The sequence below is a fragment of the Syngnathoides biaculeatus genome, chromosome 5 (genome assembly GCF_019802595.1).
Source record: "Syngnathoides biaculeatus isolate LvHL_M chromosome 5, ASM1980259v1, whole genome shotgun sequence".
Taxonomy (NCBI): Eukaryota; Metazoa; Chordata; class Actinopteri; order Syngnathiformes; family Syngnathidae; genus Syngnathoides; species Syngnathoides biaculeatus.
In genome coordinates, this window is record NC_084644.1 from 30,125,933 (window position 1) to 30,153,706 (window position 27,774).

A 27,774-nucleotide genomic window follows, 5' to 3' on the forward strand; every position below is an offset into this window, starting at 1 on the left:
CGTACAAGAATACAGTGGCACCTTAAACTTACGACATTTTGGATTTTGTGCTAAATTTAACGAGGAAGCTAAGCGCGTGTCACGACATCTCGCAGGCATCCCATCATTTCAAATATGAGTGAAGTTACTCACAAACACTCACAGAACGAATTAAACGCTTAAGTTGGGCTGCGTGAGGACCAATACCAGGTAGCAGTATCGGGCTGATTAAGGTATCAGGTATTAGTTACCATAATAAAATAATAAATAATATAATACAAAATCCGACATGGATTTAATACTCCATGCCAGTAGTTGACGCTACACTGGGGCTGTTCGACACGACGGACGATCATTGTGTGCGTCACAAAGAAAAACCTTTGTTTCTAATTATCTGTCAGTAAGTGTCATATTTATTACTTTTTGATACTACTAAAAAGTAGCATCCAACCTCCCTACTCAGAAGTCAAAGGACCACTGTAGAAATTGATCATAAATATGTGGGCTTCATCCTATCAAAATGTGTAAAAAAATATAAAATAAATTAAATAAATAAAAACAATGTGAATAACGACAAAAAAACAAAAAATGTACATTAAAAAAAGAATGAATTGATGGTCGCAAATGGAATGTAAGTATTATTAATGCAGGAAATAAAAATGATGGCAAGCAGGAGGTTTGTCAAGCTATTTACAATCACGGGAAAAAGAAAAAAGATTTGGGGGGGAATTTTTGTCTTTTTTTTTCCTTCTTCCTTCCTGCATGATGCGCAGAGATCCATCTATTGGTCAAATATTTATTGCTTGTCAAGTGACAATCTCTTCCTCAATGTCCTCATTTTGTACTCACGGCGTTCTCGAGCCCGTCTCACGCCTTGGATGCGAACCCTCCGATGCTGCCGCCGCCCCCCTGCATGCTGAAGTACTCGGTGAAAGACGGCAGTCGTATGGAAAGCGGGGGGGAGCGTGCAGCGGCGGCGGCCGGGCGCGGCGGTATGGGGGGCGGGAGCGGCGGCAAAACCGACACCAGGTCGTCGACGGCGGCCGACGTGGTGATGATCTTCTGCTCGCTGTTCCTCGCCACCTCCGGGACTTTGCGCGGCACCGTTTCCTCCACCGTCTTGACGGGATCCTGCAGTGAAGTCGTGTCACCATTCGGAAGTTAGAAAGTGAAGAAGACAGAATCGTGACTTCAAGTCATCCCTTTACGACAATAAAGGCCAGCAGAAAATTATTAGGGTTTTTTTTTTTTTTTTAGAAAAAGTCATAATTCTAGGAGCCAATGTAATCATTTTACATGTAAGGAATGAATTTTTAATACTAGGAAAAACATTAAAAATTGCAGTCATTGGAGTAATGTAAATATTAAAAGTAGGGAAATTATGAGGACAAGTTATCATATTGTCATTATTTTCCAAGAGTCACGTTGAAGCACAGTATTAAGGTAAAGGTACTTACCGTATTTTCAGCACTACAAGGCGCACCTTCAATGAATAGCCTGTTTCAACATGTTTTCTTCATATTTAAGGCGCACCGCATTATAACGAGCATAGACTAGACCAATGATGCCCAGACTTTTTTACCCCAAGATCTACTTTTCAAGCAGCCAGCCTCTCGCGATCGACGGGGGTGGACGTCTTTTTTTTTTTTTTTTTAAGACTGACCAATGATGAAATAGAATGACCAAGTTGCAAAGATACAAAAATGCAAAATATATTTCCAAGTATATTTAAAAGTATAAGTATATATTAGGATTCTTTATGTGTTAATGTATGTTTATGTGCCTTGCATAACCATATGAGCCAATATTGCACAGCGCAACATAATTAACTATAAACATTTTTTGTAACTATCTGAGTTCACGTTGATGATGGCTAAACACCATACGAATGAAAATGCACACCCGGGCTGTGTCACTCACGTCAGTGGATTCTTTCAACTGCATTGAGAAACACTCACAATCTGAGATGTCCTTCCACACACCAGCCATGGCTTCACCGTACCGTGTAACTGTACTCCTTTACGGTGGTGGCTTTTGCTATAGAACTATATTGTGTGAAAAGTGACAGCTGTGCGGCCGCCAGTTGGGATTTTACTTGGTCCACTTTTCTCATCATCAGCTTGCTTTTCAGCGGAATGTCAGCGTCGTATTTTCCATAAACAGTTCGAAAATGCCGCGACACAATTCCCTTCTTTGGTATTACAAAAGTAACAGTGGCAGATGAGGCAAACTCACTTCGAAAACGACATCGTGACAAAAATGAAAAATTGTCTCGCTGCTGCTTGACTGATCGCCTTGAGTTTAAACTCTACGTCGTAAGCGTGTCTCTTAAGAGGAGCCATTTTGAGTCTTTACACAAACACGCAAATGGAAATGAAAGAGCACGCTTCGCGCAATCATGTATCCCAGCGTCCCAGCATGCAACGTACGCATCTTCTTCCACAGGGCAAAATGGAGTCAGCGGCTGCTTACCGGAGTCGCAAGACCTGTCGTGGCTCACAATTGATCCATATATAAAGCGCACTGTCAGCTTTTGAGAAAATTAAAGGCTCTTAGGTGCCCCCTATAGTGCGGAAAATAAGGTACTTTACAATAAAGGTAAGTGGGGGGGTCACAGAAAAAGTTTACATTTTCTGAGTAAATGTGACTGTTTTAGGAACAAAAATTGTGAAAAGTTGTTTTTCAAATAAAAAGTCTCTCTACTACTACTACAAAAGTGGCCATTTTGTTAAAAAAAAAAGATGACAATTCTCAAGGTCACAATTTTTAGAAGCATAAGATATAATTTTATGCCGTGAAATTCTAATTACTAAAAAGTCATCTAATAGGTTTCAGTCTTTAGAGAAAGTCGCAATTGTATGAGGAAAAAAGTAATCAATTTACGACAATAACAGTAAAGCGAACAGAAAAAATGAATTACGAAAAAGTCAATTTTACAATACGTCGGCATTTGCCAAGAATAAAGTTGTAACACTGGAAAAATGTTTTAGTTTTACAATGAAAGTGGCAATTTTCTGAGAAAAAATGTGGTAATTCTCTTAACGAAAGTTAAAAAGTAAAAAAAAAAAAAAAAAACATAGAAAAACATGTAATACAGAAAAAAAAAAATACAAAAAGTCCTTATTTTACAATGGAAATTATTGTGTTGCAATATTAGGAAAATTGTCTTGATTTTATGATGAAAGTGGCAATTCTTTTGAATAAACTCGAAGTTTAGGAACGAAAATGCAAAAAAATGTTTACAAAAATATTTGTAGCATAACAAAAAGTGAACCACAAAAAGTCCTTATTTTACAATGTAAAACACTGAAATCTGGTAACAAAGTTGCAATTTCCTGAGAAATAACATGAAAACAAAAATCCTACATTGTATTGAAAAGCCCTTTTTGCGGATCTTTTCCACAAAAGAAGCTTCCGAAACAGCTTCGTCATGTTCTCCCCCGCTCCGACTTACTGACTGGATGGAGAAGAGCTCGGTGAAGTTGGGCTGGGAGTCTCCCAGGAAGGAGCTGTTCCCGTAAGCGTGGTGAGGGAAGCTCTCGCCGCCCTCGCCTCCTTTGGGACTGGACAACAGGATCCCGATCTGAGACGTGCGGACGTGGTAGGGGAAGTTCTTGTTGGCTGCTGACGGTCGCGTTATCACCTGTCAAAACACGAGAAAAGGGGCAACATTCATTTCAAGCCTCGTGAGCAACTTGTTCGTGTCTCATTAAACCTGATGTCAAGTGAAAGTGGACTTCAGAACAAAACAGCCAGACGAACACACTTCGGTAGGGGCTGCTGTAATGGCGAGCAAAAGCATGTCCACATGTGAAAGAGCTAATTGGTTTTTGTCCAAGTTATCCATGATGAGACGTCTTTATTTGAACAAATGTATTTTTGTATGAGGTCACACTTGAGAGATGATAACATGGTGAGCTGCTGCTTTGGTTAGTAAGAGAGTTCAAAGGGATTCCAGAGCTAACATTTTGATGTCCATATCAAAACAAGATGAGTTTCTACTTGGTGGGAAAAGGCAGGAGTTTATTTGAGGAAAATGCATTTCTTTGTAAGAGTCCACTCTCGACTGATTAGTAGGTGCAGCTGTTTGTGTTATTGATTTTAAAAAAGTTTGCCATATGATTTTAACTTCTGAAATAATGTTAATGCACGGCGCAGCAACCTATTTGAGGCTGAGGGCTACTTCGTGAGCACCGATCGTATGAAGGGCTATGTGACCTGTTTGAGGCAAATTCAGACTGAGTTCATTACACGTACATAAAATATTTTTGTTTTAATTGATTGTAATATATGACATTACAGGTATCTGAAAATTTTTAATTCACATAAGCAAGTCAGATTCAGAATTTAAAGCACAAATACTAGTAACAATTTGGGGCCTATTGTATTTTTAGAACATACCTCACGGGCACCTTATATGGTCCTCGCGGGCTACCATTCGTCCGCGGGCACCACGTTGGCGACCCCTGTGTTAATGTTTCAATAGTTTTATCATATTTATCAGTCCAATTCTACAAGATTTTGGCTATTTTTCTCCAGAAAAAATGTGAAGTTAGCATAATTTTGTGCAGTCCCCCCAGACCCGCTTAAAAAAAAGTCAATGACATTATACATAGTATAGAGGAAAATGGGGAAAAACAAATCCCATTTTATAAATGTATCCTGCCATTTAGTGGTAATAAAAAATCTGTACATCGTTTAAAGGGCGGGGAAGGGGGCGTCTACCTCCCACCCTTGGGGGCGGGTTTAGGTGCTGGCTGGAATGTGTATGGGGAGGTCTAAGGCTCGGTGTTGTGGGGCTGGGCAGGGCGGCCCTCTTCATCTGTGGTGCCTGATGACCCCAACCTCCAGCAGCCATGCCTCTTAATCACTCACATAGCACACACTCACAGTACTTACTGTGTATATTTTTCTCAGGGGGTTGGGAGGCTGCAGGTGTTGGACTGCGTTTCAGCACGTCAGTGCTGTTCCCCGGCCTGGATGCCCTCCACCTCCGGCCCCGTGGATTTCATCACATTGTCATCATCACGCACATCCTTAAGTGTCATCTCTTGGGGATGGTGGGTCTTGGGTGTGGGGGGGATTTGGCTTTTAGGCAAAAGTTCCTGGCAGCCCTGCCACACCACCTCAATCTGTCACACTAGTTTTTATTTCATTTTTATTTAAAAGATAAACTACTAGGGGGCATGGTGGCTCAGTTGGAAAGTGTTGGCCTCCCAGTTCTGAGGTTCCGGGTTCAATCCTGGACCCACTTGTGTGGAGTTTGCATGTTCTCCCCGTGCCTGCGTGGGTTTTCTCTGGACACTCCGGTTTCCTCCCACATCCCAAAAACACGCAACATTAATTGGACACTCTAAATTGTCCCTAAGTGTGATTGTGAGTGCGACTGTCTGTCTGTCTCTATGTGCCCTACGATTGGCTGGCAACCAGTTCAGGGTGTACCCCGCCTCCGGCCCATTGACAGCTAGGGTAGGCTCCAGCACTGCCTTGTGAGGATAAGCGGCTCAGAGAATGGATGGATGGAGAAACTACTATTTAACACAATCTTAAAGTTACATTTTTAATAGAAAATTGGAATGTTACAGTGTCATGCATTTTCCAAATAAAATTTGAATCTGACCAGATGTCAGAATAATACGAATATATTTTTGCTTTGCGCCCAATAACAATGCTCAAATGTTTCTCCTTCCATTGTATTTAACCGCTTAGTGTATGTTAACTACCAGTCTATTGAACTGGTTTTGTCATGTTTCATTATTATAAGTTCAAGTGGCCCTCCGCCTCCTTCCACTTTCCATTTTCCTGTATGTGGTCCTCCGTGAAAAAAGTTTGGACTTCTGGGGCTAATCAGTCAACACTTTAACGCCAGTGTGTGAACATAATAATTAGTGATTATCCAATGGGGAAAAAGATGCATCTATTTGAGGGAGGCATTTATTTGTACAAATGCCTTTTTATATGAGGCCAGCTACAACTTTTTAATGTTCGTATTGTGACCCAGATCTAGTAATTACTTACTACCCGGAGGGAAAAGGGAGACCTCCATCTTAGAGGGAGATGTTTATTTGCTCGTCCTTCAAATGTACAAACCAGGAAAACGATGTGGGCGTAGAGGTGGATGCCCAGCTGAATGCCGTTGACGATCTTCTCCCGAGCCCAACGGGGGATGCCAAAGTTGGCGATGAGAGCCATCACGGGCACGGCGAAGAACCTAAAAAGAACATGAAATGCTCCCACAATAAAAGAGAATCAAAATGCAATATGAAAATGACACAGCCTGGCTTGATAATAGCGGAGCGGGAAAGGTCCACTCTTGTGTGCCAAAGCAGTGAACAAAAGAAAAAGAATTGTTTTAATCAGCATTTTTACATATCGCAGGTGTCAAGCCGAAACCTATGTCCAAATATGGCCAGTTGATTTTTTTTTTAATTGAATCTATTTCTTTTTATTTAACCCTTATAAATTGGTTTTGCGATTCAATACCATTGGTCATTCTCCATACAGGTATGTTATTTTTACAAATTAGTAACCAGTATAAAGTACTGAAAATGGCTTGCTGTCTTTATTGCTCAACAGACCCGTTTTTAATTTTTCCTGAAAAATGACAGTTTTGGAGATGTGAGGGTTCTGCCCGACGCCAGTGACATAAAAAATGGAAAAAAACAATCACAACTGCAATGATTTTAAAGGTGTTACCTGAATCCAAAAATAAATATATATTCAAAATAATATTCAATCACATGTAACCAGTTTTTAAAGTCAAAACTAATATGAAATATAATTTTTGTTTCGAAATTTGGGCATGTTGCTATTCTTCTGTTTTTGATTGTTTGATCGATTTTGTACTCTTATTCTAGTGTTCAAAATAAACGTTATTTGCATTCATTCATGATACATTAATCCACGTTTTTATTTTTTTGTCAATAGTAATTAAACTAAATGATAAAAACTTAAAAGCCTCTTAAAACATTGCCTGTTTAAATCTATTTTTAATTTGTATTTGAGACCTTACTTTGGTGAAAGATTATTAAAATTATTATGAAAATACAAAGATTTTTTTTTTCCATGGGTCACACAGAGAACGGATAAGAGGGCCAATTTAAAACAACTGTAAATTCGATTGACAATAAAAGTAGAGTTCCACGGGGGTTCACGAATAAACTCTCTGAGAAGGTTCTTCCCGCTAATGAATCGCGGCTGTGGCGGTCCGAGGACTCACCATAGGGTGTAGGTGGTGAAGAAAGGGACGTAGAAGGGCTGCTTTTCAGGGTAGTGCTTGAGCGAAACCAGCACGGCGTAGCAGAACCACACGTACGCCAAAAGCTGCAGGCCCATCAGTCCGTAGCCCGCCGGGCTGTCGTAGGCGTACAGAACCTCGCCTGGATCGAAGAACTGAAAACACATTTCGACACGTTTCATTGTGACATTGACACGTTCATCCCCGGTGTCCTTACGCTCACACACACACACACACACACACACACACACACACACACACACACACACAGGTCGTGGCCCACTACCAGAATGCAATTCACGGTCCAGCAAGCGCCCCGTGTGGCCAAGTTACCTGCTGCTACATAATTCATTGGCCCGACACCTCGCCACGTAGGCCAGTTCTGCTCAAATCCAGAGAAAGTCGAGCCTGTTGAATTCCGAATTGCGCTGGAGAGGCTGGAGCATAACCCATATTTGGCTTATTTTTAGCGGGAGCTCCCCCGAGTGTGGAGCTCTTCATCACTATCGGCTGCGTGGTTTTAGACCGGGTATATATAGCTGCCCCGCTTCCCCCACTGTACGTGGAATTGCTGCTGTATCTACATGAAGCAGGCTGTTATTAATTCATCATACGCTCGTGTCCGGAACATCACACTCGGAATGTGGAGATGCCGCATCGTTAATGCGGGTGAGGATGGAACACCGGCCGAATGGGGGACTCTGCAGTCTGTCCGCGTGGCAATGAGGTGCCTGCTTGCACCGTCAGAGATACTTCAACGGAAATAAATGGATTTCAGTCTTACCTTGATTTACGAATGTAATGCTGTAATTCTTGTGCGGTATATTAAATGAATTTCAGGCACTGAAAAGATATTAGAGCGGCACGGTGGGTCAGCTGGAAAGTGTTGGCCTCACAGTTCTGAGGTGCGGGGTTCAATCCCGAACCCGCCTGTGTGGAATGTGCATTTTCTCTCCGGGCTTGCGTGGGTTTCTTCCGGGCTCTCCGGTTTCCTCCCACATCCCAAAAACATGCAACATTAATTGGACACTCTACAATTGGCCCTAGGTGTGATTATGAGTGCAACCGTCTCGATGTGCCCTGCAATTGGCTGTCAACCAGTTTAGGGTGTACCCCGCCTCCTGCCCGATGACATCTGGGATCGGCTCCAGCACTACCACGACACTCGCGAGAATAAGCGACTAAGAAAATGGATGGATGGATGAAAAGACATAAGTCCATTCCAGACTTCCCTGTTTTTGTTAGTTTTAATGAAGAAAAATACTACAGTGTTACAAAAAAATGTCAAGAAATGTACTGTATTAGTTGTGTTTACGATGTGAGCCTTTAGCACAGGTGTCAAACCCGAGAAATGGGGGCCAGATCCGGCCTAACGCATCGTTTTATTTGGCCCATGAATGCCAAATGATGTCAACATGTATGATTCTTGCTAAAATCGGAATCAAAATTCAAAATTTTGATACGTTAGAATTACGTTGAGGTTGTACAGTAACTGGAATAGTGGTCAAACCAACTTATCTTTAACTTCTAACTTCCTTTAAAAATAGTTATCCATCAATTTGTCATGCATATGTAATAATACGAGGATGAAGCTCTAAATATATACAGTACATGGTTTTACAATCATAGCAGCTTTGTGGGGGAAACCGTAACTACATTGTTGCACGTGGAAAAATGGGTTTGACACACCTGTTTTAATGAACCAGTGTGCTTGAGTAATTGTCCCATCCGAATAAAATGAGAATGCATGTACGATGGTGATTTTCCTTGCTCACATGGGAGGGCTTTATAGTAAAATGGTCCCTAAATTACAAGTCGTCGCGTCGTTACTTTTTTCATCTTGAGTTGCATGTTGTGACAAAACGCCATAGAGGGGCTAACAAAACTAGCATTGATGTTACAGTAGTTATAACCCTTTCAGAATCCTCTGTGTAAAATGACTTAGTGCAGCTTACTGAGTTAATTGTGAAACTCTTCTTCATGTACTATTGACATCTGTGGTATACTGCCCACTAGTGGTCAAGGAACACATACCCGAAGGAGCAAAATGTCAATGGGCATTGAAGCATGAAATGAAGTTGCATAAACTGTTTATTTTGTCAATTTAATTGTGTTACTAAATTATTATTTTATATATTATGATAGTTTAGAGTTCCATTTTTTATTATTAAAATGTTACTATTATTTTTATGTATTTTTTTTGTGGTGCTGAAACAGATGGGATTTTTCTTTTTTCATTTCAATTTGTGAAGATGATTTGAGATGCGAGTGTTTTGAATTACTTGCGTGCTCAAAGAACAAATTATACTAAATTATTCAACCTGAATTGCTCCATCTTTTTTCACTTTGCTCAAGCAGCTGCATATTTTAAGCTTGCTCATGCTGACTAAGGAGAAAATTTTGTGGCACCTACAGGAGGTGAAAACAGAAGAACCTATCGAATCTAGTGATAACTGATTAGATTCTTATGCAGAAAACTTCCCTTTATGGACCTTGCTTTGTTTGTGCTGGAACAGAAAGGACCCTTCTTTAAATTGTTCTCATACAGCTGGATGTGTACAATCAAACAAAATATCCTGTTAAAGATGAGAAATTATGATTCTACAAGCGCAAGTAACCTCTGATGGATTTCTCCCCCCCCCATCAAAAATACTTACAGCTGGTCTGCATAGTGTCAATGAGGTCATTTCCAAGTGCGATCACAAGCGTGGTATAATTTCACAGAGCCAATTTCGCTCCATCTAGTCCAAATGTCAAAACCTGTTAAATTAGCGTGAAATAATAGAACGAGCGGCGTCAGCAGCAGCTGGGCCCCAAACCGGCCATTTTTCATTTATGAATTATCTTCCCACTCGAGTCTACAAAGCCCTCAAGGAGATGAATTTCCAGAGCCGCAACAACACGTTTGCCGGCTTGCACGGAGACAACAAAACATGAAAACTCATTTTCATGTCATAATAGCAGCCCTTCACTTTTGTTTTTCTTGGTCAAGGCTTTGCTGGAGCCAATCCCAGTTGAGTCGGGGAGAAAGGCGGACCCTGCAGTGCTCGCAAGTCAATCGAAGCACACGTGGAGAAAAACAACCATTGAATCAAAAATTCACACCAATGGAGAATTTACTGTCATCAATAAACTCAAAATGAATGTTTTTGGCATGCGGGAGGAAAATAGTTTATTGTAAATGCTGAGATCATTTGAACTCCGTTGCTAAACAAAACGGCAGAACCTTTAATTTAATCAGTCATTCATTTGCTCATGTACATCTATGTTGAATGATTAATCTGCCCAAAAATGATAAAATACATCAATTTATCATATTTTTATCATGTGAAACTAATGTACATGTTCAAATTGAGTTAATTCAAATTACTTGTTTTTTTCCAGTGTGCTGAGGCACCGAAACAGTCTCTGTAATAAAGTGTGGACTGTCACCACATAGTGTAACATTTATGTAGCTTGTTATTTGGAAATGATGTCTTTAAGTGACATTCAGCATTCTAGGAGACGCCGACGACACAATGTGTAGTTCCACTTTCATGTTCTTATTTTGCTTTCCCCTATTGTTGCAAAAAGGCCAGGACAGTACAATAGTGGTTAACAAGCATGCCTCAAAATTTATAGGTTCTGGGTTCAGACCTCTAGTTTGCATGTTCACCCTATGCTTGCGTGAGTCAGGCTGCAAAGTCAGCCGGGAAAGGCTCAGAGAGACAGAAAATATATGGATGTTATTTTAAAACCGTCCTTGTACCAGAAATGATGGATTAGTGCCAGGAGTGATTCAGATGGTTGTGAGCATGCGTAAGTGCGTGTGTGTGTGTACCTCAGCCTCGTAGATGAAGAGGATGACATAGGTGATTGTGTAGACCGTCATATAGATGCTGAGCTTCACCGAGCCGCTGTGGCTGATCCGTGCCCTACCATCCACGCAAAGAGAGTCAAAGTTCACACATTGGTTAGACTGCGATAAAGACAGAAAAGACATTAAGTGTTATACATGTCGAGGGAGGGGACAAGGAGCCATAAAAACAAAAAGAGATTGACGGGCAAAGCAGCAATTCAAGCCCACAACAGGGCCGCTCAGCTCTCATTTGAACTCTATGAATAATAAATGCAAGCTCCCTTTCCTTAAAGAAATACTGAACGTCACTCACAGACTTCTAAATACTACATTAACACATAGTAACACTGGAGGTGAACGAGGGTCTCCTGTATGGCCATCTGGATGAAGGAGACTCGTTCTGTCTGAGGGGAGTGTAAAAACAAGCTGGAGCAAATTGGAGACTGTAGATAATTGTTTGCACGTGTTTATCATTGTCATTTTTAAATGTACATGGTCCTTAAATATCACAATGAATTTGTAACACAAGCACGCATACACACGCGCGCACACACGAATAACATCGCAGGCCCACCTGGTGACGGTGAAACCTTTCCCCAGCAATATGAGCATGAGCAGGAACACCAGGAAACTGATGGAGAAGAGTAATTTCCCTGGAGGGGGTGGGGGGTGGGGGTACGCAAAGAGGAGACAGAGGGTAATAAGGCTGACAAAAATGGAGAGAAAAAAAAAAGAACCAGTCCACTGCGCACACACACACACACACGCGCACACGAAGAATTTTCGAATGCAATAACATTTCCCCATAACCCGGCACATTTGGGGGATTATTATGTGTTTGGAAAGCAGGAACTATTGTTCTAAGGTAGATCTGGAGTAATTTCATGTGGCCAAAGGAAGAACCTGCCACAGGTGAAATATTTTTCAAGTAGCCCACGAACCTTTGTGGTGTGGTCTGCAGCATGGAACATAACTGGTTGATCAATTTTATATCCAGGAATTACAAGTACCAAGAACTAATAGTACACCTTGACAGCACAAAGTAGAAACCTTTGCATAATTAATTACAGAATTACAGGACAAATGTAGTTCCTTGTTAATTCATCAGGGCTGAAAAACAAAGACCGTATTCAAGGCGTAGCTTGATTGAAAGGTCCGGGAAACTTTGGGTTAGGGTCATTATGATTGGATCACTACTTACTGTATTGATTATATTGGGGTTTTAGTCAGTTTTTTTTTTACAACAGGCTGCAGGAAAATTTTATCAAAGATTTTTAGTTTTTTTTTCATTATTCTTGAACTATAAACGTTTGGAGGACCATGGTGTGTTTGGAGAGAAGGAACCATTGTTCAAATCAGCATTTTTACACTTTTTAAAGCAATGGTTTTCTATGACCCATAAAATAGCTTTTACAAAACCTTTGACTTTAAACCGTAAAGCAAAAAATTGGGTGTTTTCTTCGCAAATTTATAGTTACAATCTATGTTAAAAGTGGGATTGGGTTTTGCTTGAATTTGAATTATTTCAGTTCCAATTCCGTGTCCTTGTTTTGGGCCAAGGTTAAAATTTTTTTTCATAGTTTAACTCGGGATTGTCCAAACTATGGCCATCAGTTTTTTTCTGCTTGACTTCGTCTCGGACAAGTCTTGGTCTCGGATAGTCATCTTGAGCAAAAAAACTAACTAGGAACTAGATTTAAACAACAAATCAAAGGTTGCTTGAGCATTAGGTGGAAATACGATTTTAGTTCAACTTACAAAAACGACCAAGAACCAAAAATACCGAGAACTATAGGTGAAAATATGGGTTTAATTGTGGGGGCAATAAGTAGCAAGAATAAAATGTTCCTGGAACTTAAAGTAAGTAAGAGTTCCTAGAACATTAGATGGAAATGAGGCTTTAGTTCCTGAACTGAAAGAACCAATAACAAACATTTTTTGGAAGATTAGGTCGAAATGCAATTTTAGTTCCAGGAATAACAAGGAGCATGAAATGAGTGTTCCTTTGACTTTTCAGGGTATGGAGCCCAAGTTCCCAAAACAACAAGTAGTAAGAATTAAACATTCTTGGAATTTTAGATAGGAATGCGGCTTTAGTTCAAGGAACTACAACTACCAAAAACTAAAATTTCCTGGTACTGAAAGGAAAATTCCGGTGTTTTGGAGTAACAATGTATCCAATAGGTCATTATAATATGTACTCTATCTTGATAATGTGATGTTAAATCTGCTCTCATTTAACAGTGTTTTGAGATGATTTTTATCGACAATTACGACTTTTCAGGTGCACTGCCATTTTCGTGAGTCATGTGACATATGTGCGCAGATGTGCTGTGTCACATGCCATTCCAAACACTCGATTACATGGGACACCATTATGCCCGGCGCTGATTTCTCATATTTATCCTCATCTGATGAAGAAATAGCAGTATCGGTTGATCGGGAAGCTGGAGGAATACGTCCATACAGATTTGTATCTGTGGCTGTAAATAATGTTGAATGTTTGGATGGTTCTTTCAGCAGAATGATGCGGAGTCTCACGAGCTGTGAGCTTGCTACCTGGCGAGCGGGCTACAGGGCTTGCGGGGGAGCGAGCTCACGGTTCCGCTGCTCAAATGAGGAATGAGGATAAATCCGAGAAATCAAAGCTGGGCATAATGGTGTCGCATGTAATCGAGCGTTTGGAACGGCACGTAACACGTCACATCAGCGCACATAGGTCATGTGACTCACAAAAATGGCGGCGCACCTGAAAATTTGTAATTGTCGATAAAAATCTTCTAAAACACTATTGAATGAGAGAGGATTTAACATCACATTATCAGGTACATATTACATGAACTATTGGATACAATGTTACTCCAAACCACTGGAATTTTCCTTTAAGGTGGGAATGTGGTTTACATGGAAAAGAGTATTGAGGCACAGGCTCATTTCCTGACATGAAGTGAACTATAACAGCTTTCACTCTTCTAGGAAGACTTTCGACATGACTTTGAAGCAAGTCTGTGTGAATTTTGGACCACGAATCCAAAAGAGGGCCTTCATCTTTGTTTAACGCAGGAAATCGTGCAAAATAATATTTTAGTGCACGTCCATCAGGACACAATTCACCATTCACTCATTCCATCAGAAGATTACAAGCAAGAAACTCACCGAGTATTTTCAAACTACTGTTGCCGACACCATCCTGGGCGTAGAGGCCCCAATAGACGCAGTGGAAAACCAGACTGAGCACTAGAGAAGCAGAAGCAGCGCAAACATACAGTAGGTGAGATGAAGGTGAAAATAATCGCAACACCAAGGAACATCAACCAGGGAGCATTAATGCCGTTAGGAACAGATCCAGAGAAGTAAGACATTCCCCGTCCATTGTCTCATTTAAGAGAACAGCTCATGTTTTGGCTCCGAAAATTATTTGAGGCGAATCCGTTATGTGTTGTGCCAGCCTGAACACCAACAGCTTTGCAAGTTGAATGTTTTCCCTTCTAATCAGAATTTTCAACCCTTTTTTTAATTGATTTGATCAAACATTTGAACATTTAAAAACTGAAAGAAGGTCAACTTAAAATTACTCCTTACTAATTAGGTTTGAGACCATTATAAATTCAGCAATTTCACTCAAAAGCCCAAACTATTCTTTTTAAGTACAGATTGCGCAAGTGCTTTTGAAACTTCTGGAAGAAAAGGTTAAAAACAAGATGAATTTTCGAGGGAAAAAGGAAGACAAGTCTGTAAATGGGGGCAGAGGGGGCATGGGATGTGATTTAAGGAGAGAAGTGCGTGGACAGCAAAGGAGGCAAGATAAGGAGGGAGAAAGAGATGAGCGTCGGGGCGCTGTCAGTCGCCATGCTGGTTCCCACAGAGGCAGCCTTCAATTGGGCCCATTCAGACGTTAATACGGCCTGATAAGATCAGCGGTGCTCAAGTGTGGATTAAAGCTGCCGCGAGTGTGCGCATGGCTCGCTGTCATCCTGCTGCAACTCCGACCACCTCCCGTTGTGTCTGTAGGACGAAATAACACTCACCCTCCACACCTGCGGCCATCATAAACATTTTGTAGGTGGTGTGAAGAAGCTGTCGTCCCTTCAGATTGTCTGCAGAAGGAAACACATGAAGGGATGAGGATGATGACGGAAGAAGGTTGGGGTGCACTAAAGCAATGCTAACAGATGGCGGGGAGGGGGGGCAGGAGAGGTGCAGAGAGCACCAGACATGACAATAGAATGAGGCAGAGCCACCATTAGCATGCGTCTATATACAGATGAATCCATCTCGTGTGCATCTTTGTGCTGATGCATAATTTATGAGCCCAAACCCTCTCCCAAGGAGCCGCAGGGGGGAAATTTACAGGTGAGGAACAGCTCGTAAACATTGGCACACGCACCGTGGACGTTGTGTGTGCACGCTGCTGGGGTCTCCAAGAGGATGCGTACACAACAACTGCTATTTTTCACAGCTGGCCCTTAGTGGTTCGCGGTCAGAACCAGCAAGGCTTTCTCTGTTGGCCTCAACGCGATCACAAGCACTGACCTATGTTTACAACCAAAATTATAATACTTGTTTCATGAAACTGTGATAATTTAATCCCGAGATTTTATACTCTTCTGTTCGTATTGTGTCGCTGGTTAAAGTACATACACTGAATGTGGATTTTAGACTTTTGTGTGGCCATGTCAATCTAATCTGGGTCTTTAGAATCCACATTAGTGCTGTCCATGTAACGTAAAATACATCCACAATGGGACTGTTTTATCAATTTGGAATTCAGATCAAATAATACTTTCACTGATAGTGTAGTGGCGGACACGCCTGACTTCAGTGCAGGCAGCGTGGGATCGATTCCCGCTCAGTGATGGTGTTGATATCTGCCTTCCGACTCACTGGTGACTAGTTCAGGGTGTACTCTGCCTTTCGCCCGAAGCTACCAAGGATAGGCTCCAGCTTCCCTGTGACCTTTGTGAGGATAAGCAGCTTGAATAATGGATGGATGGATAAAATCTTGAAATGTAATGTTTTTTTTTTTTTCACAGTCAAATTACTGATTTCATTTATCTCCTAAAATCACTCACTGAAAGTAATATGTGTTTTAGGGGGGATTGAGTTTGATTTTTTTTAAACTGGTAGCTAGAGTAGAAACTGGAAAGTCAGACTAACTTTCAAGTCTTTAATCCCTAAAGAAATCACCATGATGGACTCAAAATGCAATGTACCTCAGTGGATTATTTTTTCTCTCTTGCGCTGTTAAATCTAGTGGAGTGCGAATGAGAAAGAGTCGAATTTCGTACAACATAAATTTCAGACGTGGCAGATAAGCACAAGTGTTCCCTCACTCCAAGATTGCATGTGTGAAGATCAGCACAGACGAACAGATGCAGCTCATCATGTGCTGTAATTGCTCCGCAAGGATGGCAGGGAACATTCTTCCCACTAACATCTTTTATTCTAAGACGCAATAACTTCAAAATAAGAACGATGGCAGAGGAGTCACAGAAACAATATAACAACAGGGTGTCACTGCTGAAGGTTAAAAAAAAAGTCCTTGAGGAGCTGATCACCTCACTGCAATGTTCCATTTCGTCATACCATGTATTTCTTAAACGAGACGGCAGTACTGTATCCTTCTCGACCTTGGTATATATTTCACATGCCGCTTCTAAGGCAACACAAAGGCAGAGTTTTGCAGTTAGATTTAAAAAAAAAATGAATGGCGGTGCAGTGTGGAATTTTATCTAAATAAAAGATCAAGAGGATCTACAACAATGACATGGTGGTGGGGCCAGCCTGCTGATGGCCACTACTGTGCATGGGGAGTCATCGGTAAAAAAAAAAAAATCCGGGCAGGCTCCTACTGAGAGTCAGTATTCAGGGTGCAAAATTTTCAATCAGCATCCCCCCTCCAGCATCAAGCCATTCCAGCTGCATTAAAAAAAAAAAAAAAAAACAACATTTTTTGTTCATATAAAAACCTAAAAAAATAGAATCTAAAGAAATTCATAATGTAATTGCTGCATCTATTGTGCTACTTGTGTATTTGATGAGTGCCTTTATCAAAAACAATTGCAAAAAAAGTGACGGCTCCTGACTCAAAAAAATAGTAAGTGGTAAGTAGAAATCATGCAATTTGGAGTTCCACCAATTTTTTCCAAGTTATGAAAACAGTCATTATTTTATGTCGATTACCTTAACTTTCTTTGAGAAGTTGGCCAACCAGCACTTTGTTTTTACTTACATTTTCCATTCATGTCTGTTAACGACTGTATGGAAACCGGGGCTGACTGTGCTATTGATTCTTCTGATCTGTTGTCCAAAACAAATGAAATTGCCAGCTGCAGACAATGCAACAAAGAGAGAGTTCTGTCGAGTCGTGCTTTGACGCTTCGGTAAACATTGGTATGTCTGTGAAAATAAATGTTGACAATGGCGAGCAAGGGAGGTGTTGTGGTGCAAACCATAATCTTACTGGTCCACGTCAAGGTGCTATTATGTTATTTTTTATATATATAAAAAAAATCATGCTAGACTTGGATGATAAATCCACAATAGGTCGTGGACCAAATACGGCCCGACCTCGAACTTCTCTTTACACTTGTATGAAAGTAATGTTAAAACATTGCCTTTACACGCAATAAAGGTTTGATGATTGAATTGGGTCAAGGATGAACCCTTGAAATAAGTATGCATGTGCATGATCTCTACCTGTGGGACTAGAATGGAACCAGTCATGTTGAACAATTTACATGAATATGATGTTTGGTCCAGAGTTGTTCTGAAATGATTTTATCATGTGTATTTGACTTCAAAGGTTAAACTGTTTTTCATTTAAAATGAATTAAGCTAATCATTGCAGAATCAATTTCCTTGGACATGAAGCCAGATGACCACCACTGAAAAAACGTTGAAAAAAAAATAAATAAGATTGCTATGGTTTGGGGGAGGTCCAAGCTCTATTCTAGTTAAGTACTGAGAATGGAAATGGCAGAGCTGGAAGTGTAGATGGAACCTATTTCACACTCTAGCTCTTTAGGGCTGCTTTCCGTGAGGCCACAGGCATTGAAAATTTAAGTGAATTGATCTGAAAACAAGCCTTTTCCCATTATCCAGTGTAACATAGCAAAAGTGCTACCTTTGTGTCGCTTTCATGACTATAAAGCTCTTCCACGGACTTCAAGGGGGAGAGGAACATAAGAAGCTACTCTTACCCCATCAAGAAAACATAGTGGTTTTATAATAGAGGAAATAGACACTGCGGTGGGCTTTGAAAGGTACTTACAGGCGAAGTAGCAGGACAGCAGGAATACTATGAAAAAGATGACCAAGAAGGTGATGTCTGTCTCCAGGATCCCTTAGGAACAGAAATGGAGTCCGTCATGAGGGATGAAGAGATGAGGTGAAGGAGTCAAAGCTATGAAGTGGCTGAGTCAACGCGGTTGCAAGAACGAGTGGAGAATGACAAAAACCCTTCAGCTGCCTCCTCTCAGTTCATCCGTCATCGTTAATCCATCCATTATGGTCATTTGTCCACTTCAGTGTGCTTTATTGGCCGTGCTAAGTGGCACCTTGCTCATGCCGTTGCCAATTCCTCCTGTAATTGTTCTCTCTCGCTCGCTCGCTCCAAGTGCTTTCCATTGCTCTTACCGAACTCATCGGCTGAGAAGTGTTGTGTCCAGAAAGATTGTCCGTTGGTCAGCTTCATCTCGTACTCCAGCTGCAGACCGTCACCCTGTGGAGGGGCAACACAGACAGGTCCTCAAATAGTGGCTGGGGGTGTTTATTTAGTAGCAGACATGTTGAGGGTTTGTACATTTGCGGAATACAGCGATGCCTTGAGATAAGAGTGTCATTCCCTCCATAAGCACGCCTGCATCTAAAAATACTCATAACTCAAAACAACCTTTCCCATTACAATCAATGGAAATACAATTAATCAATTTCAGCCACCCCCACAAAAAAAAACAATACTAGTTACTTTTAATTAGAATATGTTTAAACAGTATTTAAAAAAAAAATGAAATGAAATGTAAAGAGATGAATAATGACTCTTAAAAGTTTAACCTTACAACCAAAATGAATGGCAGGTTTTTTTTGTTTTTTGGGGACGGGGTTTCGCCATTCTTTCTCCACGTTTTGAAGGGACTTACAAACCTGTCCCAATGAGCTTTGTTTCTTCCTGCCTTTCAGAATGTTCTGAAAAGGAGTTCCTCCTCCGCAGTGCCAATTTCTCACAAAACCTCAGGATGGTCCTGCATTTGTGGAACCTCACTCATCCACTTTGAATGGTACACGAGTCGTGGCTTTATTTTGCATTTGCTAATCGCATTCGCACCCGCGATGCTGGCCAGGCTGCTTCCTTAAGACGCAATCACGGCCAGCTAGCAGGCATTCTGGTTTACGGTTGAAAATAAGGCTTTCAAACTAAGGCTCAATTCTCAAGTGAACATTTTAGATGAGTGCATTACTGCTACTTTATTGGTTTGAATTATGGTTTGCCAGGGTTCAAATTAGGGTTACACTTGGGAAGAGCCATTGATGGTGTAGTTTATTTTTTTTTACTTATAAAGGCAAAGATGTTAGATTACATGCTTTCCATTAATAACTAAAATATAAAATATTCACCTGACTTCAGTTAAGGCGGTCTGGGTTCAGTGCCCACTCAGTGAAGGTGTAAATGTGAGTTCGAATGGTTGTTTGTACGTGTCCTGCAACAGGTGACCACTTCAGGGTGTAGCGCGGCTTTCGCCTGAAGTCTACTGGGATAGGCTCCGGCATCCCCTGACACTAACCGGGATCAAATGGATGGATAGAGGGGAATAGGAACTTTGCCACTTTTTGGGTGAAAGTTCCTTGCCGTTACAAGAAGAGGCAAACATGCATGGTTCATGCGGGAAGTAAGAAGGATTTAAGAGCTCTGTGTGACAGGACCATATTCTCGGTCTGCTGTTCTACCGCTGTGTGCTAACCTGCGGGTGTGGAGGAAGCTAGCAGAGAACAAAAGACTGCTGGCAGGTAAATAGACCCAGAAGAACAGGAAGTGGGAAGATTACATGGATCATAACCATAGCAACTCCCATTGATGTGATGAGCCAAAGGATAGATGGATGAAAGGATGAAGAAGAGGAAAAGAAGGTAGAGGCGGTAGAAGGAGGCCAAGCCTCACAGCAGTACTCTCATCTGCTTTCTTTGGAATAAATCCACACTCCACTGGAAGATTGTGAGGATTGAGTGCCGGCCTTTGCCTTGTGGTAAGCGCTACTCACAGTCGAGTGTTCTTCTTGAAACTTTGGTGTCTTAAGGTTTCAAATTATAAGAGGTATCTGGTCTAAATGATCTATATTTCACTAACAAACTACTTCTATTTTTGTTCACAAAAATGAAACTGTCAATTTTTTCCAAAAATAAACCCATTTTTGACTAATTGGTAAATTGCTAATTGCCTTTGGGACGCCTGCCCTCCATGTCTTAGCGTGACGTCAGTGCCAGAAGTGGTCACAAAATTCACTGCATAGCCGATATTGAAAAAGGAAAGAACTATATTATGAAATGGCAGTTTTAACTCATATTTTATACTGTATATTGTAGCTGGTGGGCAGAATCCACCCACCTCTAAAATACCGGTAACAACTTTTTAGAGAGAAAAAAGCCTTGTTTGAATTTCCAAACACTGCTTTGTTCAAGTTGGTATTATACCTTTTACGGTATCACTGTCAGATATTATTACGCTCTCATATAAACAACAGCTATCGCACATGAACCACATCTAGCACCCCAAAGAAAGCACTTAACTTTAGAATAATTATTAGGGGGAAAAAAATAAAGATAATCCTTCATGTTTTGATCATATGGATAGAAGGAAAATTATATATTGTAAAAAAAAATGCATTATACATGGGTAGAAGGATTTTCTAGAATTTTTAGGTCAACTTCTTCTATTATACATGAGAAATTACAGTAAGTGGTTGCGGATTCCAAAATGGGCCAAAACCTAATTTAGTTTGGGTCAATTTTTTTTTCTGCAGGCATTTATAAATCCAGACCTATGGACGAAGTAGCAATGTTCACACCAGAGAGTTCATTTAAGTCTTAAAACCAGCCTTAGGGTTTCAAGATAATATTTCAAATTTCAAATTTGGGTCAGGGATTCAAGGCAAGCTTGACGTTTCAAGTTAAGGTTTCAAGACGTGTAGAGTCTCAAATTCGGGTTTTAAAACTTTAAGACTAAAGTCTCAATTAAGAATTAAGGCTTCAATCCAGTGTTTCCTTCACGCAAATATTTTTCTGTCACAAAAAAAATTAAACGTGAATGGTCCAGTGTCCTTTGCCAGGCAAACAACTTGCTGCTTCCCAAATAAGGTCATTATTTTTCATGACTGGTACTTTAACACCACCTGATTACAGCCAATCAAATGTGTCTCCATCTGTCGACAGACGGTACACATAAACACAAACGTGACAGATTTTTCGGAACCTCAAAGCCTCCTTTGCTTAGACGGGATAAGTTACGACTTTGATGGATCGTGACCGTCATTTGAGGTTATTTGAATTTTACTTACAACGATGCCATCATCCCCCACTTGACGGATTGATGGCTGTCTGCTATCATGAATCAAGCAGAATTGGCTGTTAAAGTTAACTGATGATCAGCGGCACGTTAGAGCATTTTGCTGCAGTCATCCATCTTCACGCTGCTAATGGAAAATGGAGGCACTTTAGCAACACATGAAGAGTTTGTTTTCAAAACGAGACATAGGCATTTTTTTCAGATTTACGAAACTCGCGCCAAAATTATCCAGGTCCGAATGGATAATTTTGGCGCGAGTTTTGTAAATCTGAAAAAAATGCCTATGTCTCGTTTTGAAAACAAACTCTTCACATGGTAACAAAAGGGGAGAAGAAATTCTGGTGCTGAGTGAAGAAGGGACAGTGTAAAGCTGGTGTTGACAGCAAAAGCGTTGGAAACTTAAGAAGACAAAAGCCAAAGGATTCTGAGTGACATTTAGATATGAGCTTGGAAAAAAGGGAAATTGGCTGCCTGGCTCAGAGCGGAGGTTTTGCATCGGAGTCGAAGATCATTAAGCGGCGTGTCTATTAACAAAGTGTGGTGTGACACTAAACGCCACTCCGCCGGAAGCATCCATTCTAATCACATCCCGACTCTGTCTGCACCAAAACAAACAAGGACACTCAGAGAGGCACCCAGAATGATAAGCAGTTGGAAGCGCACAGGCACATACTGTGAACTTCAACACAGAGCCTGGTCGGCAGCAACTTGTAAGTCCTTCATCGCAGTGACTCTCAATCACTCGCTGTGTTTACATGCAAACTATTTTTCATTTTCATTTATCATTGATATCATTCCGATTGATCATCTCATGTCAACTGCTTACACATGATATGAACTACTCGGATCAAATGTTTACATGTCTTCGTATTTGGTGGGGGAGGAGTAGAAAGTCCTGCTCCAGGCTAATGTGCATGTAAGGATTAAAGCATTGGCATCACCCACACCATCCTAGACTGGTGTAGGTCATACGTTAAAGATCACATTCAGTTTATTCGACTAAAGACCTTTTGACTCATCCTCTCCCACTCACTGCACGTCTGGCCAAGGGCTCTGTCATGGGGCCCCTGGTCTTCAATCGTCTACCTCCTCCTCCTCTGTGCGCCGCTTTTCATAAGCTTTATATTCTACTTCATTGCTGTGAAAATGGGTGGCAAAGCAATGCGACTCGGAGCATTGGCCTCACAGTTCTATTTTATTATTTATTTTATTTATTTATTTGCATGTTCTCCCCATGCCTGCACGTGTTTTCTCCAGGCACTTCCGTTTTCTTCCACATACTCTAAATTGTTACTAATCCTTCTTAAAATCCTGGTTGCTTAGCCTGCTCTGGTGCGGAGTCATTCACCATTGACTATTTAAGCTTGCACACGTTGCATTTAAACAGCACAAAAAACTTGCAAGTCTCCAGCCGCAGTGTCGGCCAGGGTTCAGTATCTTGATTATGAGGTCGGTTTCAGTTTCAAATGATGTTTGCTGCAAAGACAAGGCTAAATTTAAGCTGACGTTGATGGAAAATCCACGGCGGGCTTGCACAGAAAAAGGCCTTGAAACATGCACTGAATCACACAGGCCTCCTTGGGGGGGCATGGGTGAATTTTTGCCTCACCGATGCTTACTCCATAAATTTACGCTGCAAAGCGTATTATTCAAATTGCCAGACTGGTTCTCTTCTGCAATTTATTTTTCAGAGGATACAGTTCACTCATGGGTTTGACCTTGATTTTTTTGAGCTGTACTCGTTCATCCATCCATTTTCTGTACCGGTTCTCCACACAAGGGTCATAAGGGTGCTGAAGCCTATCCCAGTTATCTTCAGGTGAGAGGCGTGGTACACCATGCATGGTCATTCACATCTGGGCAATTTACAGTCTTCAATCAATGCATGTTTTTGGGATGTGGGAGGAAACCGAACTACCAGGCAAAAATCCATCCAGGCCCAACTCCAAATCACTTCAAGGGAACACTGCACTATGAAAGAGAAAATAAATCCAAGAGGAGACAGAGGGCAACAAGAAAATAGTCCCGCGTTTCAGCAAAGAGGCGACTGTGTCATACAATAGGGATGACAATGAATACAATTTTCCCTACAGCAGCTCTGACATGAGTGTTTTATTGTCCTAAGTTCAATAGATGCCTGTGAAGTGATAAGGCATTACAGTAAGGACACTGGAAGAGAGAAAGAAAAGAAATGATCGTTTTAAAAAAAAAGTGACAGCAATGGTTATAGCAGGGAACACTGGACAAAATGGAAAAAAAATTCCAATTTGCAAATAGTAATTTGAATGTTCAATAATCAGAAGGGAGGGCTTATTCGCTTGAAGTGTTTTCAGCCTGGCTCTTGATTTTTATTGTGACTAACTTGAAATTTTAATTCAAAGGCTCACTTTATTATTGAACAGTTTTACCACCACTATGATGTGGTGAATGCCCTTCTTTGATTTTTTCAAGATACTAGCCACTCCTTACCTCTCCATTTTTTTGCTTAGACTTACAAGCAAAAATTCGAGATATGGGAACTTAGATCGTGGCGGCGAACTTAGGAAAAGCATCCGTTTGGCAGAAAATGAACAATTCTTCAAAAATTAGGCCAAGTGCTTGTTGTCACTCCCAGTTGAAGTTTACTGTCAACCTAAACATAAAACAAGACAACAAAAATTGACAGATTGTGTATACTAGCTAACTTAGTCTTGTAAAAGTCCACTGGCTTGATGGTAAACACCAGTGACGGGCTAATAAAACTACTGCTGACATCACGGCAGTTATAAAGATTTAAACAACTAGTATTTGAACACCAAATTTTGGAAGACATGCAGACAGACAGGAAAACACCATCAGGATTCTTTATCCTACATAAAAAAATATTGCAGCATATTTTCAAGAGACTTCATGTGTTTCATCAGCAAATCAAAGTTTAGTATGTCTGTGTGTAATATACTGCTACCTAGTGGTCAAGGTATACACACCAGACACACAACCGCCATTTAATTAAGGCATGAAATTATGAGGCGCTAACTGTTTAATCTTTTACACTCCATTTAATTATGTTATTACGGTACTTTTTTTAATATAATGTTCAAACCTAGTGAAGTTAAGCAGTATGGAAAATAAATGGCTCAATATTGTACAATAGTCTTTCTTTTAATTTAAAAACAGGTTACAAACATTTTTGTAATTCTTTTTGAGTACTGAAAAGGATTGAAAACACAATTTATTTTGGGAGGGAAAGATGATTTGAGAAAAGTGTTTTGAGTAAAGGTCGTGGAACAAATTACCTAAACTCCTAAATTAAGGCACAACTGTACTAACAATACGGCATGACAACATCAGGGTGTGTCTACGGGCAATTAAAACAAGGGGTCCCATGGGCAGGGCAACTTACCCCACACTTGCTGAGAGCAATGTACCACCACCTCTCCCTCACCGAGCGGAAACTGCGGCCGCCCACGCAGCTCAGCACCTCTTCGTCAACGTCGCCATCGCCCTCCACCTGGGAGTGATGGCGCACAGACGAGAGACAGAGACAGAGAGAATGAGAGAGAGAGATGCTGTCACCCAAATGGAACACATCACATTTCACCGTCTGGGACGCTGATTTAATCGCAGCCGGGTGAAAGTGTGGTGACGGAAACATATTTCACACTCAAAAATAGCCTGAAATGTGGCACACGTGCTCCACAAAGATCTGTCACACTGGATCTCACACTTGACAATTTGATAATAATGTATGCTGTTTATTGGAAGACGATGAAGGCTTTAAAAAAAAAAAAAAAAAAAAAGGTGACATGGGGGTGTTGTACTCGGAATGAAGCTTTTCCACTTTGTTGCTCAGCTTTAGCAGCGTGCACACATTCTCATAATCAGGGCAAATTTAAGTATTTTTCCATTGCTTGCAACCAGAGATCAGCAAAGACACAATTGAAAAGAGAATATATTTAGAAATATGTGGGCAGGGGATAGACCAGCTAAGCCGTTTCTAAGTGCCGATATTCTACATTTGATGGGTATTGGCATTGATCAATCAAGATCGATTTAAAGCTTGTTTACCCCACCCCCAAGTTAACTTGAGAGGAGAACTGCCTTCACTTTTTGTTATTGTTTGAACTTAAAAAAAAAAGCTAAATTAAACGTCAACCTTTCAATTATATTGAAATTTTGGAAAACTTTACAAGAAAAAAACTTTGGGGAGATAAATATTTGCTAATATTTTCCTTTAAGTTTGTAAGACATGCTGCTAAGCCTGAGAGCTTCCTGTACGTTTCTGTTTTAAAACAACGATGTTTATTTTCTAAGATTAAAGAAAAAGGTTTACATGGTACAAATCTGAAAAACTAAAAAAAATATTCTTGAAGGGATTTAAACAGTGTTAGAATGTGTATTATTCAATACTTTTATGCCGATATTTTTCAACTTACTGCAAATGAATATTGGCTCCTAATTGGCCTCGTTGACTACTAATGATATGAATGATACTAATAATGACTACTAATAATAAACCCCTCTATTGCGGGGTTTCTTATTATTAGGTACTAGAAATAGTACCCGAGTAGAGCTGTGAGGTAGAGTTTCAATAAAGAAAGGAAATGGAACAAATGAAAAAAAAAAAGGATTTAATTCAATTAGCATTCCAGATCTATTTATGATATATTATATATTTATTATATATTATATATTTATTATATATATATATATATATTCTTTTTTAATTATGAAATTTAAAACTGGTTAATGTAGACCTGCGATATAACAAGTGTTCAAGGTAATGGAGAAAATAAAACAAATGTAAATACAATGGCAATGATTTTAAAAGAAGTTTTTATTAAAATAATTTTGTAAAGCTGAACGTGAATTTTCAAGTGTTTCACTGTGTACCACATAGTGAGTGTTGAATGGCGCACTTGTGGGTAATGACAGTGGAAAAGTGCCAACAACAGTGTTGTGTCGAGGAAAAGGGGCAAATCAGTCTTTATTTTTACACTGCATAATAGAAAATTGGTATGATAAAACTTGCAGCCCTGAAGTCATCATCTGTAACAGTAATTAATTTTGGAGGCATCAGCTCCTCGGTAATACAGAGGCATATACGCACAACCTCCCCCTTTTGGGCTAATCAATATGCTTTGAGCCAAGCTATGAAATGGGCTGAAGGAACGAGGCAATAAAAGCGTGTGTTTGGCCCTGGAATGAGATGATCAACTTTTATAAGCACAAAGTTGCAAATGGTGGTGTTTGGGGGAGGAAGGGGGACCTTTGCTAACTCTTGGAGCTGATCTGTTTTTGTACAAGTGCAAGTTTCTCAGTAACTAGCTAAGAAATAATCTTAGAAGTACTGTGAGACAGCCTACGTACTGAGCGAATATGCTAGCATGGGTTGAATCCCAAGTGTTTAGAGTTACTGGGGGTTTTCTACAGGTACAGGTACAGGCCTCCTCCCGACATTCCTAAAACATGCATGGTAGGTTAACTGAAGACTAGATGCGTTTGAATGTAAGCTGAATAATTGGTTGTCTACACCATGTGAGCCCCTCGAACTGACTGTACGCTGCCTTTAGTCCCAAAAGTCAGCTGGAATAGACTTTGTCTCACCAGCCCATGTCATGAGGACAAGGACTACAGAAAAAAGAAAGCTGGATGGTATTATGGTTTGTCATTTAATTCCACACTGCAGTATTTATAGTACATATGAGAGGAAGACTACATAATACAGCACAAATGTGCGTAGGTGTCTTACCACACATCCGGACCAAGTGTAGCGGGTGGTGAGGTTGATGACCTGGTTGTTCTCGGGCCTCAGCACCGCCTCCTTCTGGTTGCAGTTCTGACAGAGATGAGTATACATGAGATTAATACATATGCAATGTATACCCCTCCACCCCCCGCTATATCGATTTCACCTACAGAATATGTTGTGGCATGATAGAAACTTGATGATTACATGACATTACAAAATATACTCTTTTTATTGTACGTGCAGTCACTGACATATTGACTGTATTTTCAATCATCTCTCCACACTTTATGAGCACAACCACTCACGTTGCACAGCAGGTATATGACTACGTTGCCACACCGTTGATCGTGTTGCACTGTCAGTAATAATAGCTTTATTGATTTGGTGGCAGAAAAGAAAGAAGAAAAATTCTCCACATGCGCGTGGTGATC

At 40.6% G+C, this 27,774-nt stretch overlaps 1 protein-coding gene across 1 annotated transcript in view; it reads right to left on the reverse strand.

Annotated features, from left to right (window-relative positions):
* Positions 1–84: 84 nt before the first annotated feature.
* tmem145 (transmembrane protein 145) overlaps positions 85–27,774 on the reverse strand; it is a 45,104-nt gene continuing 17,414 nt past the window's right edge. Inside the window, exons 4-15 of the mRNA XM_061820537.1 lie at positions 27,344–27,430; positions 24,995–25,102; positions 18,693–18,777; positions 18,328–18,399; positions 15,083–15,151; positions 14,211–14,291; positions 11,629–11,707; positions 11,037–11,130; positions 7,199–7,371; positions 6,070–6,190; positions 3,434–3,622; positions 85–1,110 (exon numbers count right to left, since the gene is read on the reverse strand). Coding sequence (XP_061676521.1) covers positions 847–1,110; positions 3,434–3,622; positions 6,070–6,190; positions 7,199–7,371; positions 11,037–11,130; positions 11,629–11,707; positions 14,211–14,291; positions 15,083–15,151; positions 18,328–18,399; positions 18,693–18,777; positions 24,995–25,102; positions 27,344–27,430 — 1,422 coding nt within the window. The 3' untranslated portion in view covers positions 85–846. The remainder of the gene's footprint in view (positions 1,111–3,433; positions 3,623–6,069; positions 6,191–7,198; positions 7,372–11,036; positions 11,131–11,628; positions 11,708–14,210; positions 14,292–15,082; positions 15,152–18,327; positions 18,400–18,692; positions 18,778–24,994; positions 25,103–27,343; positions 27,431–27,774) is intronic.